This window comes from Electrona antarctica (assembly GCF_951216825.1).
Source record: "Electrona antarctica genome assembly, chromosome: 2".
NCBI classification, from domain to species: Eukaryota; Metazoa; Chordata; class Actinopteri; order Myctophiformes; family Myctophidae; genus Electrona; species Electrona antarctica.
Window position 1 is genome coordinate 49,904,739 of NC_136807.1, and position 17,776 is coordinate 49,922,514.

At 43.5% G+C, this 17,776-nt stretch overlaps 2 protein-coding genes across 2 annotated transcripts; one reads left to right on the plus strand and one right to left on the minus strand.

The window, feature by feature from the left end:
- Positions 1–1,738: 1,738 nt before the first annotated feature.
- tmem115 (transmembrane protein 115) lies at positions 1,739–13,456 on the minus strand. Its single transcript, XM_079521598.1, has 3 exons — positions 11,831–13,456; positions 5,266–5,633; positions 1,739–3,750 (listed from the first exon to the last, which is right to left on the minus strand). Exons 1-3 carry the CDS (start codon positions 12,320–12,322, stop codon positions 3,459–3,461), a joined length of 1,152 nt encoding a protein of 383 aa, XP_079377724.1. The 5' UTR covers positions 12,323–13,456; the 3' UTR covers positions 1,739–3,458.
- Positions 13,457–15,664: 2,208 nt separating this feature from the next.
- On the plus strand, positions 15,665–16,654 carry LOC306933917 (kelch domain-containing protein 3-like; the record flags this gene model as incomplete). Its single annotated transcript, XM_079516287.1, has 1 exon — positions 15,665–16,654. The coding sequence occupies one exon, from the start codon at positions 15,665–15,667 to the stop codon at positions 16,652–16,654; it is 990 nt and encodes a 329-aa protein (XP_079372413.1).
- Between the last annotated feature and the right edge of the window lie 1,122 nt (positions 16,655–17,776).

Sequence of the window (17,776 nt, forward strand, 5' to 3'; positions counted from 1 at the left end):
GTGTGAAAATCTTTTGAAAATAGCAGATCTACAAGCTCACAATGCGTCGCACCGCTGGAAATATCCTTGATGAAGACCTGAATGGGCTGATGGCTCACCTTCAAACAGTACAATGAAATGACCATGGCATACGTATGTCCTTGAGTGGCCCAGCCACAGCCCTGACTTGAACCCAATCAAACATCTCTGGAGAGTCCTCCTGAAAATGGATGTCCAGTGTCCACAGATGTCAGAAAACAAATCCAGCTGTGCAAAGCTTGTCATGCAATAGGCCTACCCAAGAAACCCTAACTAAAGTCTGTTATCAATCACTGCCAAATGAGCTTCAAATGAACTCATTTGAAGCACATTTGGCAGTGATAACAGACTAACCAAAGCAGTGGTTTTCACATCCGTATTGTGGTTCTTGTTTTCCTATGTTATGTTGAAAAAAGAAAAATGTGTGGTTCTATATACATTGAATTGTGATTGAACAGTTGTGAAATCTCAGAGCCTCAATAAAAATACATTGAAAAAATAAATAAAAACATATTTCACATCAAGGCCCATTATTTATTCAGCATTTGAGCCACGGACCACCATTAGCCTCGGCTCTCAGACCCAAAACTAAAGAATATCTTGTTGTCGTTGGATAAGATTTTGTCCACAATTCCATGCTTTTGGCAAACGTTGACCAAAATAACAATTCTTCTACATTCTCTAATTGTGTAGACTTGTTTAACAATAATGTAACTCTTGAGAGCTTAAAATGAAACCAAATGGACCCGTTAGGCTCCATTTGAGTCCTCTCTTTGCCAACATTCAGAGAAAAATGGAGCAGTGAAAAGAATCAAGGAGAGATCAAAGATGAGAGCAGATATTTTGGAGGACCTGTGTGTGTGTGTGTGTGTGTGTGTGTGTTTTATCCTGCTATTAGGTTCAGTGTCCTGTTGTGAACTTGTGTGACATGGCATATGTTGACACGATACATGGTTGACAGTTGGTTATTCTAGACATTTTACCATAAATTATTCTACCCTGTCAATGTATTATTTTCCATAGATGTGACATCACTGGCATGTATATCTTATTAAATTTTTTTCATTTCAGATATTCATCCGTTATATGTTTCTCCAAACGGACATTCGGTGAGTGAACAGGGAGGTGTCTTGTAAGGTGCAGGAATCAAACCTGAGACCTTCCCATTAGAGGATGGTCATTCTAATCACTTGGTCTCTGACCCTGTACCTCAGTCTGTCCCTTCTAGCTGTCACCCTGACAACAGAAGAAATGTGAATGTTTTAACCAAGTCCAGAAACTAGTTCCTATTAAACTGTGGGGTTGTCTGTCTCCACAAAGCTTCTGAAAGACATGGCCACCAGTATCAGAGATTTATCCATCAGTCAAGCCAAGGATCTATTCAAATTTACAACTGGCTTCCATTTAAATGTAGTCTATGAGTGACATCTTGTGGTCAAAGCAAGAGCTGCTGCCCTACAGATAATGATTATTCTTTACATTTTAGTGCGTTTTCACTAGGTAGTTCCAAACAACAGTGGGCGTTTCAAATTATTTATCATAGGTGCATACTTCCAAACTGTGTGGTTAATTTTGGAACAATTACAACATACTGATCCTAGTTCATTAGTTTCAGTCATTGAGATGCTTTGTTAACACAAGATAGTGTGTAGCTCACTGGCTGCCACTAAAACACAGAGTCTGGGCACATTACAGCAACAAACCAGATATACGTGATAACTGTATTTTACAAGTGTTATTTATTGGATTTGATCAGCTTTTATTGTGAAATGACCAGCACAAAGTATGTATTCATAGCCTGTCTAACTTTCTCCATGTAATGCACACTTGTTCACTTCCAGAGTTGGGACCAGACTAATATTTGGAACCAGAGAAAGAACATAGTTGTGTTTACTTTCCAGACCGTCTAATTAATAAATAAATAAAAAGAACAGCTGCTTAAAATATGAGATATCATATATTTATTCTTATTTCTTTTTTAAACCATCTTTCTCAATGAAAATATATGGGCATGGGGCACATTATAACACGCTAGTCAGTCAACCGGTATTGTGGAAAGTGAACAAGTCTGCACTTCAGGGAGAAGGGCACAAGATATAGCTGCAACAGAACTGGAATCAATCCTCAAAAATATCCTTGAAAACCCCCTTAATAAAAGCTGAGCACTCATAAAATAAGAACAGGGAAACAAATCATCCACAGATCTGTCAGTGTAACAACAAAAAAAAACATTTCCCCATGGGAACATTGGCACACTAAACATCAATTCCAACTACCAGAAGGAAGAACCAACTTTTTATTTCCGTTTAGTGGTGGTCAGAGATGAAGATAATACAAAGTAGAAACATCTTATTTCCAACTGCATTCTTCATGAAAGATTAGACTAGGAAAAAAGGAAAAACCACTGGGTGACCCTTTTTCTGACTGTTCAAAGATTGATCCAGAACTAGACCATTAAACAGGTGGAGTCAGTCCAGTTCAGTCTGGTTCAAACTGGCCCACACCCTGATTTTCACCTGGCTGGCACAATCTTCAGATCTCGAAATGACATATCTCACACACCCAGTCCGTTATCTTAGGCTAGGTCCATTAGCACTAGATTCAGTTATTTAGCTCGACAGTTCGTTCACACTCGGATCAGTTCCACATCGGGGTTTCTTATTTGGAAAACGCTATAATGAAAACATATCTGACTTTGTGGGCCTTCTCTCAGTGCTTTGTTTTGCTTCCGATTTCAAGGCAGAGCCGAGGTTAGCCTTCCCAATGCGTTCCTTCATTTCATGAGTCAAAGAGCGCTATGAACATACTGAGAGTCTCAACAACTGGTGTTTCTTCTCTGTAGCAGACAATCATAATAATTAGAAGTCTATGGCCGGCCAAAAAAGGATTTACAAAAAATGAAAATTGTACACCCATTATATTCTTTATTCAGACATGAAGCGAAAGACAGAGCTCTGCGTGATGGTACATTGCTGTGAAGTCCAATCCATGGGGATTTTTTATGCGAGAATGGCGGCCACTGACAAGTGAGAAGAACAGGAGATGGTTGATGCTGTCCATGACATTCATATGCACCGAGCTTCAGAACTTGATACGTTTTAACTACAGCGTTTCAACAAAAGCTTGAATCACCACCGAAGACAATTACAGTTTCTATCCCTCTGGGCTTGTTGACTTGTATAACGGCAAAGGAGATTGTTGGTGTATGCGTGTGTTTGTGAGAGTACAGTCATGTGTGTGTACCGTATATGGACGCACACATGTATGAACGCGAACTGTCTGCGAACTGGACAAAGATGGTCGGACTGTGTTTCTGTGCGACTATGTGTCCTGAAAGGTCAAAATGAAGAAGTGCGTATTCCTGGTCATAGGCGTTTAACACATCCGTTAACTAGCCAACAACATGTGTTAGCATGTGTGTCTGTATATATAACCGTTCATTACGACCTAGACGAAGCGTCTTCGAAAGTGATGATGCTGGACTCCGACTGCTGTCCTCCGGCGCTCAGCGACGCCGCGGAGGAGGAGAGGGAAGGGGAGGGGGTGGGAGAGGAGCCCACCGAGGCCCCTAATCCCGCCGGCTTTGGCTTGAGGGAGGAGGTGGCGAGGAGAGGCTGGGTGTCGGTCCGGACTTCGTCGTCCTCGTCGTCTTCCTCGTCGTCCATGCTGGGCCAAGCGGTCTGGTCCTCCACGCGCTTCAGGCGCTCATTCAGCGCCTTGAGGGCCAGTTGTCTACAGGAGGAGAGGGGGAAAGATAATATGAGAGAGAGAGAGACAAATTACTGACTGAGTACTCCAGCATTTAGGTTTACCTAAGATGATTATCCCATTTTGGGCGGGAAGTGGGAACCCCTTTTGGTGTTAGCATTATGTTATGCTTTAGCTATTGAAAAATAGCAGATCTACAAGCTCGTAGCGCGCCACCGAGTGGCGCGCTACGAGCTTGTAGGTCTGCTATTTTGTTTAAATCGAAGAACGACTGACATAGAAACATAGCTTTTTCAGAAAACTGTCAGGATGTAGAAGACATTTTTAGAATCTGATCTCAGGTCAAAATGGGTTATTATATATTTTTTTCTATTTCAGGGTAACCAATTATGTGTACCCCGTTTATGCCAATTAATCCTTCCCAGACATTTCTGTGTTTTGGCTCACATGCCAGTGAGGAGCCGCCATCAGAGGACACATTAATTTGCTTAGCAGGTTGCAAATCTGGCCTAGAGCGCACCGTTGGTGTGCAATGTGCGCGCGCGTGCGAGCGCAAATGACTGGATACAGTACCGGGGACAGGCTCTAGACCGGATCTGAGCAGTGAACGGTACAGGCTTTCCACAGGTATTGCGGAAAGCATGGTGATGCAATGTTAATGCCGCCTTAAGCGTTTGATTTGTTGTTCATATAAGACACATAAGACACTCCTATTATAGAGCCTGAAAAGCCTGACTTTTTTTTGGGTCTCCTTTTAAAATCAGTCCATTGATGTGTCCATTAAAAGTGTGACACATCCTCCTATCCGGTTACAAGGGGAGAGGTGTGTTGTTTGTGCATGTGGTTGTCAGGAGGATGTCGGTACGAGTCGGTTTAAAATTGAACCTGTCTGACAGCTTTGAGATGTGGAGGGGTGTACTGTAACACACACACACACACACACACACACACACACACACACACACTAATGTTGACACCATGTTTCCACATGAAAGGGATGAAGGCCAATGACAACATTTGATCGTGTCTCCATATCGTGATCTACCTACCAACCTACCTAACCAACCCATTTCCATTACATACACTACTACATATTTGACTGAGGGACTGCCATTGGATTGTTTTGAATTTTCGTTTTTCTTCCATGTCATATGAAAGCAGGGAATCATAGCTTCATATTGACATGTTGGTTGTTCAGTTTGACCCACCAGTTTTGGAGATATGGCTTATAGAGTAATGTCTTGCAGAAAACAGCGAGTTGAGAAAAAAGGCTTGAAAAGGTTCACTTCTGTGGTCTCTAACATTACACCTGACATGTTTAAGCATTTTATTTCATATTTACATGTCGATTTCAGCTCTGACACTTATTTCAGACATGCTCTAGTATGTGAAGAGTCTGCCTGTGCCATTAACTCATTTTGGGGAAGAAAAAAAAAGTTTTTCACCTCTGGTGAAAAGCTGGAATTTAGCGCAATGGCAGGCTCTCAGTCAAATGTTATATTCCATAATATTTCCATATTATTTGCCCACTCCTTTTACCTCCTCCTCTCAGCGTCCTGGGGGTCCGTGCCAGGCAGACTGATGGTGATAGACGAGGGCGCGCCCACGTCATACCGCTTCACCATCTTCCTGCACACCTTCATCTTCACCAGTGCGGCGTGCACCAGGCCGGCTAGCAGGCCAATGGCCGGCTGCAGCAACTCCGGGAAGAACGAGGCGAAGGCAAAGTGGTCGGACATGTCCCCGCGGCCCCTGCTGTGTCGCTGATAGAAGCGCAGGTAGACCCAGCCAGACAGGGCTCCGTAGCCGTAGGAAGCCAGCGGGGCGCTGCTGTCGAGCACCAGGCCAGAGAGACGCAGCAGGGCCAGCAGGAAGAGAACCAGGGCTGGGGCCGCTTTGAGTCTCACCTGGGGAGGTGGGAGGAATGGAGAGAGACATCTTGAGTGGTCTGTACCTTTTAAAAGGTTCACGGAAAGGCCCTTCAGGGAGTCGAAAGGCAGGCACATGAAGTGGGAGCAGACATAGAAACATAGCTTTTTTTTTTCCCTGACAGAAAACTGTCAAGATGTAGAAGACATTTGTAGAATCTGATCTCAGGTCAAAATGGGCTAAATGAAGTGCATAGATATCTTAGCCAGGTCCTAAACTACTGAGAGAGGGGAGGGGACTGATAGCAGGCAGGAAAGGGGAGAGAAGGCATCATAAATAACAGGTCAGCTGAGCCGACTGGAGCCGTCATGAGAAATATGAGGGGTGGATACAGGATAAGGACGTGTGTGCAAATACAGTAGGTGAACGCACACATGATTTATATGTGCTTGCATAATATATAAGATTATTATTTTTATTGCCCTCTAGTTTTACAAATATTAGCCATTTTGCAGTTAATTTCGCTTTGATCAAAACCCTCTTTATAAATGCAGGCCTTGCTGAAAAACAGATTCTTCTCAAAATGTAAATTTACTAGTTCCTCTGCATTCCTGAAATGCTGACTATGGGGCTTCTTTAGTTACGTTGACGAAATGTGGCTAATGGATAAATCTATTCTATAGAACATTTTACACAGCATAAAACAGCAATACTGCTTAGTATGCTATGCACTGCTCACCTGAGCCTGCTTGCAAAATGCAATTGCAAGCCAATTAAATCTCAATTCAAATTCAAAAGGATTCTGTTTAACTAAAATTGTTGTACATGTACACTATGGCACTTTTTTTTTTGAGCCTGGGAAATTATGTCTCAGATTCAGATTTCAGAATCATTGATTCAACTGATCTAAAGCAATTGAAAACAAAAGATCATATCACAACAATCATGAAGGATGTATTATGAATGATAGCTTAAAAATGTGAGGGGCGCTAATATATTACAGTCTAACTCATGTTGATTAGGTGAATAGGTGATGTAAAACAAACGGGGACAAAACAAACATTATATTCCCTTTGTTAATGGCATTTAATGTTTGTGTTGGGGACAAGATGACGTAAATGTTCCCTTCATTGTCAATGGTGTTTTTAAAACAAACATTGAACTAAAGACAAACATTAAACCTCCTTCATTGTCAATGGCGTTTTAAAAACAAACATTGAACTAAAGACAAACATTAAACCTGTATATAGGAGGGGCTAGCGCCCCTCAAAAATCACTTGTGTGAAGTGAGGGGCGCTCTTATCATCACACGTCATCATACATCATCTCATTCTGGCCAATCATTATGTCTTTTAATGTTTGTGTTTACACAAACACTCAAAACTGGCCATTCAGTATCAATGGCATTTAATGTTGTTTGTGTTGAGACATAGGAGTTAGTAGTTACGCCACTCAAACTTAAAGAGAAAAATCACACCCGTGTGAACTGAGTGGTGTAAGGTCTTATATAGCCTGATCAGCTGTGGTCTGACGTAATGTCTGACGTAATGAAATCACACCTGGGTGAACTGGGTGACCGTAGCAACCATGCTCATTTTTTTAGCACAGACAGACAGACTAACAAAGCCAGTTGTAGGAGTGGTTTACACCACTCAAAAAAAAAGTGTGAGAATTTGCGTCTTCGTTTACATAAACTCTCAAAATTGTCCATTCATTGTCAATGGCATTTAATGTTTGTGTGGACAAAGTTTGTGTTTACACACACACAAAGCTGGACATAGGAAGGACTATCGCCCCTCAAAAATGATATATATATATATATTTTTTTTTTTAACATAAAAGCTGTGAAGCCACAATGAGTTGTAAAACATGTTCTCAGGTTGTCATGTGTGTGCTGCGATCTTGCGGTACTACAGTTTTATTCCCAATGATATGAAAGGAATTATTTAAAGACAATAAGAAAGACACCAGACAACAGCTTATAAAATAAATGAATTCCAATATATCCAACTTCATTTCTTGATGATCCACATATTGATACAGTGACGCCTGCCCATATGTGGTTTGTCAAAAATGAATTCAGATCTCTGTTATGAATAATTTGAGCACAGCCCTATTGTTGATGTCTCTGTGCCACTGCTTAAAAAGATGTATTTCGGGATGCACCGAAAGGGAAATTCTTGTTGGCCGAAACCGAATACCGAATATAGGAAACAGTTGGCCGAAAACCGAATATGTTTTCCTACCATTGCTGTCATGGCCGTACCTTAAAGCTACCCGATTTATGGCAAAATAAATGGTTATGGCAAAACTTAACTTGAATAATAATCACCATTATGGGTCCATAAAACATTTATTCAGCTCTTTTGAATGCATTAATTGCATACACTATTCTGTGATATATTTTCAGCCTTTTCGGGCCGAAACCGAAAAATTTTAGCCATTTTTTGCCGAATATCTTCTGCGGCCGAATATTCGGTGCATCACTAGATGTATTCCTATGCTACTGTAACCGGACATATTCCTGATTAGTACATTCAGTTTTCTTTTGTCATAATCTGTGACATCCTGCAGAGTGTGCAGGTCGGGCTGGATGAGACTTGTTCATCAACTCTCGGCTGAGTTCTATAAGGCCATAGGAGGAATCACATATTTACATTCAGGGCGGGGGAATTAACAAGCCATCTCACTCAGTTATAGCTCTATTGGCACAGATTCTAGGAAACGTATTGCATTCATATCTGGCAATCTTGTCATTCCAGCTATCTAGAGAAAACCTTGACCTGCATGCCAACGGAATGCAAAGGTTTCTACTTTCTGCAGTACTTGCAGCCCTCAAGGACTGGAGTCGCTCAACCCTGTATGGAATGTATGAGCGGTTGCTCCTGCTCCTACTTTGCATTGTAAACCAATGCTTTGCTTAAAAAGGCCTTGTGTGAAACGTCCGAGAAACAGATAACATGCACAACACAAAGCCAATTACAGGTTTCAAAATTACTGCCACTAGTGAGTTTGACTCTACTTCCAACTGGAATATGTGTCGTTTGTTGCATTAAATATACTGACAGACACCTTCCCTCTGCGTTTAATAACACACTGTACCAGTACCTCATCTCAACTTGCCCAAGATCACCCATGGCAACCTGAGCACTGGGACATACGTCTGCTACTGCAAAAGGGTTTACGTCAAGTCAGTCATATCTAAAACATTCATACTTTAGCACAGGTGGCGACGGTCCGTGGACCACTGCTGGTACGTGAAGGTATAGAGCAGGGGTGCCCACGCTTTTTTGACTTGAGAGCTACTTTAAAAATCAGCAGCTCAACAAGATCTACCCACCGAATACCATTGCTGAAAATAGTCATGGAATAGGTAGCGTTTTTTGTATTTAATTTGTAATCATACCGACGTTTGTGCACAGCAACACTCTTGAAACTATAAGATTGTGTATTGTGGGTTTGGGGGTGCATACTTAGTTTAGACTAGTCATTGGTTAGACATGGGTTAAAAATAATTTTAATTCAAGTGGCAGATGCAATATTTTAAAATATTCTTTAGGTGCATGTCATGCGATCTACCTGCACAGCCTTTGTGATCTACTGGTAGATCGCGATCTACCTTTTGGGCACCCCTGGTATAGAGCGTCGCAGTCCCGCCCCCTACCAGGGCCCAGGAAATGATTCCCCGTTCATTTTCCTCAGACATTTCAAAAAGTATTTATTTAAAGACCTTTTAAGCCTCGTACAAAGCCAACTCGAGTTGTGAGAAATCATGACAACAAACAGAATTTTTCACACTGCGTGTGGTCCCTGACCATGCATTTAGTAATGTAGGATTTGTTGGGTTTATTTATTTTCTTTCCACTAGTTGAGAAACCGTGAAGTGAACGACCTGGTGACCTACATACACTACAGTATGATGACCGACAGTATGATGACAAGTTGGAGGTCAAATTCAACAGAAAAAGGGAGTTTAATAGAATCTCAAGAAGGGGGAAGTGCAGCGGATTGTCTGGTTGAGTCATTATTATTAGGAAATGATTAGTAGTTAATAAAAATAGACCATTGGTTGAGAAACAGTGGGATGTATACACATGGGATGCATGTGTACAAAAGCACTAATCTTAGCCCATATCCCCACCCAACACAACAGTGGTCCCCAGGTTGATTCTAAGTCAGGGTGGTGGTCCCCAGGTTGATTCTAAGTCAGGGTGGTGGTCCCCAGGTTGATTCTAAGTCAGGGTGGTGGTCCCCAGGTTGATTATAAGTCAGGGTGGTGGTCCCCAGGTTGATTCTAAGTCAGGGTGGTGGTCCCCAGGTTGATTCTAAGTCAGGGTGGTGGTCCCCAGGTTGATTCTAAGTCAGGGTGGTGGTCCCCAGGTTGATTATAAGTCAGGGTGGTGGTCCCCAGGTTGATTCTAAGTCAGTGTGGTGGTCCCCAGGTTGATTCTAAGTCAGGGTGGTGGTCCCCAGGTTGATTCTAAGTCAGGGTGGTGGTCCCCAGGTTGATTCTAAGTCAGGGTGGTGGTCCCCAGTGTTGCAAAAGCACTAATCTTAGCCCATATCCCCACCCAACACAACAGCGGTCCCCACTGGTTGATTCTAAGTCAGGGTCCCTCGTTCACAATCAATTGAAACCCCCTGCTTTAGCACGATACATTTTATATTTAGGCTTGACACTAGCTGCAACATCCCGCTGCCTCCTGCATTATGTGCAATTTCAAAACAGGTGGCTGGCAGGACCGTTGAGCGCTTCCAAACTCCAACGCTTGTAGAAATCACAGCATTTCTTGACAGAAAGAAGCTCATAACATGTCCACGACTCCACGTGGATTTTTATGAAAACAAACACATTGTAGATAGAAAGAGGATAATTCAAGCTTTACGTACAGCTGCAATGTTGGTGAGTTTAACGTTGTTTAATACAAATCAGACTGGAGTTTTCTGTTTGGATGTATGGGCTGTCAATGGTTGGTGTTGCAACTCTAGTTTCAACATTTTCAAAATAAAATCTAGAGTTGCTTGTGGAGTAGCTTCTTGACGCCTGTGTGGCCCCTGTATGTCACGTGTGTTTTGTTTTGTACATCAAAGTAACTCACATTACCATGGCCATTGGCCGCTGTACATATGGCCCTCTGAAATGTTTTAGATCGCTTTCTCAGATTCAGCTGTAGTAGTTTGATCAATCAGTCATGATTGATTCAATTCAAGTTTGATTCAATCAGTCTTATACTGTTTATACCATTTACAATTTACATAAAACATTCCAGGCTACACTTGACTTGGGTGTATGTAAAAGAATGGCTCTTGACTATTTGGAAGACTCAACAGGCTCTTTTCCCTCACCTTGTGGTATTCAAAAGTGCTGTCAGATTAGCCATGGTCTTTGTTGACAGACCTGATCATGTGGAAAAAGTCTAGACTAGATTTAGCCCCTTTCGGCACCCTCGGTTACCTTTTCAGAATTTTGGACGGCGGTACCCTAGGGTCCCTCGTAGGTTTTTCCACCCTCCATAGGATGCAGCTTTACATACCGTCTGTTCACGGAGACCTGCTCGGTCGCTAATCGGAGTTGCCGTTAAGTATTTTTAATATTTTTTTGAAGTTTTGGCTTTTCTGAAATTCTCTCTTCCTAACTTCCCATGTCACGCCTCCCACGACACAACAGCATTATAAACATCCTGCATGTACGCGGTCGGCCAATCAGAGGCAGTAACTAGGACGTGCAGCGAGCCAGTCTCGGTGCGGGAGGCGGTACAATGGGAAGTCAACAAGGAAGTCAAGGAAGAGAGAGAAGTTCAGCGAAGCAAAATCTAAAAAATACTTAACGGCAAGTCCGATTAGCGCCTTTTCGCACACGTTTTCAATTTGGGGTTCAGTGTCTTGCCCAAGGACACTTCGACATGTAGACAGGAGGAGCCGGGATTCGAACCGCCGACCCATGGATCATTGGACGACCTGCTCTACCTCCTGAGCCACAGTCGCCACAATCTGCGTCCTATGGAGGGTGGAAAAACCTACAAGGGACCCTAGGGTACCGCCGTCCAAAATTCTGAAAAGGTTACCGAGGGTCCCGAAAGGGGGCTAGACTAGATTATGAGCAAGGTTTATTTATACTCTGTTGGATGCGTGACACTCCCCAGACCTGCATCTTCATAGTCGCAATACCACCCATCAATATACTGTATATATGCATCTTACAATGCGTCAACGTCTCTTTTCTTTGCGGACTCACCTGTGGTACTCTGAGCACCGTGGTATCCCCCATGGTCTGTTTCAGTGCCACGAGGACCCCTCCGAGGAACCCCACCACTCCGTGGACGCGCACGGCGAACAGGAAGTCCAGGTCGAAGGTCGCCACGTAGGTGAGGAGGTAGGAGAGCCCAGCCAGGACGCCGGCCGAGACGTTGACCACTGTGAAGAAGATGAGGAGTTCCAGAGCGCCCCAGAGGGGCTCTAGCAGGCGCCCGCAGGCGACCACGGTGGCCACATTGGCCGCTACGCCCCAGACGCGCTCCTCCACCACTCCATGTGTCAATAGTGTCCACACCCAGAAGTTAGGGGGGAAAAGGTACCCAGGTGTCACCCCCAGGGCGTATGGGGTGTCAACCGCCCAGGAGAGCAAGTAGAGAAGAATCACCACAGCACTTATTGATTTGACTACCACGCTGGTGCTGCCCAGGGCACCCAGGAAGTGCTGTCGTGCCACGGGAAGGTAACGATTCATGGTGAGGGCTGAGGGGGGATGTTGTTTTTAAATCAGTTCTCGTTTGTAAGTAGGAACCGTTGATACGGCCGAACTGAGCCGAATAGAGCAGCGCTTTGACTCCCAACAGCATCTACGTCCACGGTCTTCTGTGGGATTTCGTACGGAACTTCATCTATCTGTAGAAGTGGTGATATATGGTGTAGCTTTGCTATGATCAGCTGACTCGGCGATCGACAGTAGACAGTCTGTTCAAGTCAGTTGCTCAACATAAAAACACAAAGGGCGAAAAGATTTCACAACTTTCCAAAGACGCTATACCGTCTTGTCATAACAGAGAACGGAATGAATAGTTGTTATTTCTTTAGATTCGACCTAACAAGGTGACAAACGGGACAGCAGTCGATACGCTTGAGGTGATAACCTTTTTTTAACGCCAGGGGGGGATTTTCATCTACCCGACTATTTTTTTTGACGACCTTCAGTAGACAGACCTAACCGAAGCAATAATAAGCTTAACTTAATACGTAAAGAGATAACTCAGTCAAATACGAGCCCCCCCAGAACCCGAACCGACAAATCAAAACACAAGCCCAACTTCTTCCCAACAACAACAACTGACATTAGCTGGGTTAGCATGTAAACACGCAGCTAGCTAACGGCTAGCTTGTTGTCAGGGCTGACAGTTCCGCTGGCTTACGTCCGCCATGAAAGAACACACTGGGGCTGCTACGTCTTCGTTTGGGAAAACAACGGGACGAGAGCTCATCGCTAAAACGCTCCGTTGTCGATCAGCACCAGGTCTGGAGCAGTCTGTCTGTCGACCTGAAGTCCACCTCCTCAGCTATAGTAGCTCCCCCCGAGGATCTCCCAGGAGATGGCAACAGGCCTGCCTTCAAAACAATGTGGCCGATCGGTGTCTGGGATTCCCAGTCTCCTCTTCTTCTCTTCTCCGTGCGGCGTGGTCTGTACGCCTTGCGTCTGTGTAATATTCGGACTTTTGATAATTATTCACTAGAGAGAAATCTTGTTATCTTTTCGGGGGCGCTCCTCCTCCTCCTCCTGAACAGTGAACACAGACAGCCCCATTCAGCAGCAGCAACTCTCCTTACTGACTGTGCGCTGTCCTGTGCCAACGTCATCTGCACGGGGTATGTCTATGCTCTAAAAACGTCAAGTCACGCAATGTTATCGCAGTACAGCATCATGGGAAACGGAGTTTCCAGAGAAGGCAATGGATCCCGTGATCAATAATCAGAGAGATCAAACTCAAACATAGCATACATAGGCACGTTTGGCACACATTATAGGATTAGCGATTAGAATATGTCAAAATGTATTATCAGATGTCAAATGTGTGAGAGACGGGCATGAAAGAGTGGATCTTATATTCTTATCATCTTGGGAAAGGGGCTTAAAGAAACGTACTTTTTAGCAAGAAATAACAGATTCACTTTTCACTCTGATTGACCAAAAGGGGGCGTCACAGTGGTTGCCATGTAATGTTTTCTGTGTTTTAAACTAAACTAAACATTGAGCAATGCTGTTGTGCAGACTTTTATTATTTCTTTATTTGTATTGTATCCAGAACCAGCAGCAACAAACGGAATGTGCACATCCCACTGTTTTGAACAGTTGTCTCTCTGTCAGTTTCCCATCAAATTAACACAAGTTGCATACATAAACTTCAAAAATATCAAAACATTCAGGGCACTAGGGAAAACTGGGCACCTTATGGAAGAGTGGGCGCTAGGGGAAATCCATGGCACCAAAACAGAAATATTTCTGGCATGAGTATTATATTATTATACTATAGTAATATTACTGGAACGCACATAAGCCTACTTGATTATTTGTTTTTTTCCCCCCATCCAAACCATTAGACACATTTTATATTAGTTTGAAGGTTTGGCATACTTCTTTGAGCCAGTTAAGATTAGGTTTAGGCATAGTTTTTATTTATAATTTTAATTATAATTTTAAATTTAATTTTAATAATAATTATTATTATTATAATTAATATTATTATTATTATTATTATTATTATTATTATAGAATTTTCTGGAACAATGCAAGTTGGGAATGCATGCCCCACCCGGTTATGCAATAACAGTTCACTTGTAGAACCCGTTGTCAGGGTACCCGTAACTGTTCTACGCATCTGTTCAGGACACTTAAGGCTCATACATAGTCTGGATTTTCGGTGGTTAGGTGACCACCGAACTACAACATGACGTCACGAGCTGCGGTGAAGAGCAAACCACCGCTCCAGCCCTTCTCTCTGTTTTTACCACCGCTCAACGTTATTTCAGCTCCGGTGGTCAGCTCACCACCGGAGCGGTGGTCACCTCACCACCGAAAATCCAGACTATGAATAGGCCTTTAGCGGCCCCACACTTACGTTGCACCACCAATCCAACCGATATGCCCATATATGGAGATCTCAGTCAGTCAGTCATTGTCCCATGCCCATATATGGGCATGCCCCTTTTTGTGCCCATTTATGGAGCTGACTGATTTGTTCATGCCTGATGCCATGATGATGACACATTGAGCTTAGACAACGCACTCCATATTTGGGTGTAGCTGCATTGAGAACTCCTTATAATATGGTTATGGCTGAGTCATAGTGACACACAGGATCATGACGATGTGGTTCCGTCAAGGCTCATTCATAGTCTGGATTTTCGGTGGTGAGCTGACCACCGGAGCTGAAATAACGTTGAGCGGTGGTGAGTAAAAACAGAGAGGGCTGGGGCGGTGGCGGTGGTTTGCTCTTCACCGCGGCTCGTGACGTCATGTAGTTCGGTACCAGCGAAAATCCAGACTATGAATGAGCCTTCAGGAATGCCAGCACAAATCGAGGCAGTCAAACACGGTTTGTGTTGCCTGTGACATCAGACAGATGTCACACATGATGACATCAGATGTTCAGTCTATATAAGGTATTGTAAAGATAAGAGATCTTTGAAAGGAGATTGAAAGGAACATCCAATTAAAGATCCAGAGACTGGGAACCAGAGAGAGATTGAGATGAGGAGCTCAGTGAGAGATCGAGATAGATTGGGGGACCAAGAGAGAGCGAGATATAGAGAGAAGAGAGTCGGAGAGAGATCGGTAGGCGACAGAGAAATATCGAGATATAGGGAGAAGAGAGCAAGATCTAGAGACCGAGAGAGATCGAAAGATAGATCAAGAGACCAAGACCAAGAGAGATCGAGACATAGAGAGAAAGAGAGTCTGGGAAATAGAGAGAGAACTACAGATATATCAAGAGACCAAGAGAAACCGAGAGTTGGGTCCAGAGACAGAAAGAAATCGAGAGATGGAGAAACTGTGACTGTGAGAAATATATTGAAAGAGATGGAACCACAGAGAGAAGAGATGTTGCGTTGGACAGTGACCAAAGTGAAAGGGGGACCAGAGAGTGTCAGCCATGCTGCTGTGGCAGCGAGGGACAGGTTGTACTCATTTGGAAGTGTCAGCCTGTACAAGATGGATCAGATTGACGTGCATGTCCTCAACACAGGGTCTCTTGACTGGAAGAAGCTTCCTCCAGTGACAACTGGTAAAGGAGAGCGACCCCTCGAGGACGTTCCCCCCATACGCTACGGGCAAACAGCTGTATTGATCAAAGATATCATCTACATCTGGGGAGGGGTTACTTACTCAGTTGAGTACGCCGACGTTCTTTATGCATTTGATATCAACACCTACAGATGGTTCAAGCCCAAAGTTTCCGGGACTATTCCAACAGCGAGGCGCGGTCACTCGGCCTGTGTCTTGGGGAAGGTCATGTATGTCTTTGGAGGATACAACAAGCTGGCTAGATGCACTAATGACATCCACAAGTTGGATACCGCCACAATGACCTGGTCGTTAATTAACACCAGACGCACTCCAGCAACTGCTCCAGAATGTCATTCTGCCTCTGCCACCATAATCGGGAAAAAGATGTTTGTTTTTGGGGGCCTAGGGGAGGACGATGACCACTGCAACAACATCAGTGTGTTTGACACGGAGACAAACCGTTGGCTGAACACGTGTCATTCTGCACAGCTTCTTCCAGAAGGACGAAGGGGTCATTCGGCATTTGCCCACAATGGAGAGCTATACATATTTGGTGGCAACAACTTTGAACAGGTCTTCAATGATCTGTGGAAATTCAATCCAGAGACCTCCTCCTGGAAGAAAGTCGAGCCCAAGGGGAAAGGCTCGCGTTGGATGATTAGTACGTCTTGCTGCATGGTGGGAGGTCGTATCATACTCTTCGGAGGATACACACCCGATGACCTGTACATTTTAGACTTGAGTCCTAGTATGCAAGGCAAGACAGAGTTGCTCAGGAGGTAGAGTGCCCCTCTGGGAACCAGAAGGACCCTGTTCGAGTCCAGGTTTAGTGTCTAGTGTGAAGCCTTGAGAAAGATACTGCTAACTAATTGTTCCAATGCTCCTCAGGTTAACTTCCACCTATGCTCAAATGCATTTGACAAATACCCTAACAACAACTAAAGGGACATATTTACTACTATTTACAGCTCAAAGGCAAGGGGTGGTTTCTGTCTGGCGGCTAATTTTAATATAAGATTCAGAACAGACACACAAATTGATATAGAAAAGTCGCAAAATACAACATAAATGCAGAAATGTTACATTTTATTCAGAACGTATGCTATATATAACATTTTGCAATCACGCTCAATTCACATTTAAATGTAGAAAAAGACAAACCACGTACGAATCTTTTAACAATGAAACACCAAACAACGAACAATGCATAAAAGAGGTCGGTCATTTCAAAGAGCTGAAACATGTCTGGCTACTGACAGAAACGCAGTTCATATTCTATTTGTTGTGCTACATGGTGTACATGTACATCCTGTCGTGTCATTGTCCAATATGGAGACACCAGAAAGCCACACCGTCGTATTATGGAGTATACCTGTACATTAGGCATTAGCTTACACACAAACACACACTGGCTGTTGCAGGGATCAAACCAGAAACGTCTTTTTTATTAGACACAGTTGCTCAGTGGTTTGCAGATGTGATCAACTGCAGTGCTATGTTTCTATCCTACAAGCAACTCATCTTATGGTATCTCAGGTATCCACCATTAGACAGCTGGACCAAGTGAATACTATACAAAATTCCTGGTTGGATCCAATTCCTGGTTGGATTCCTTGCATCTCAGCACAGATCAGAATGTGAAGCATTTCATGCAGAAGAACAAATGTTATTTCAGGTTTTACCAGGTCCCCTAGTGGTTTTTCATAGTTGAGCAGTCATAAGCTGAGCTTTGTTTTGTTTCTCTAAAGTCTCTCACTCACACTGAATAAGGACACGAATTGATTGTAGAGAGAGTCGTGATACATGTTGAGGAAGGGGATTCAACATTGTAGTGTGTGGATTTCCGCTCCCGAGACCTTTCAGGCAATTTATCCAATTAAGTGCCACACTACTACAGTATTGCCT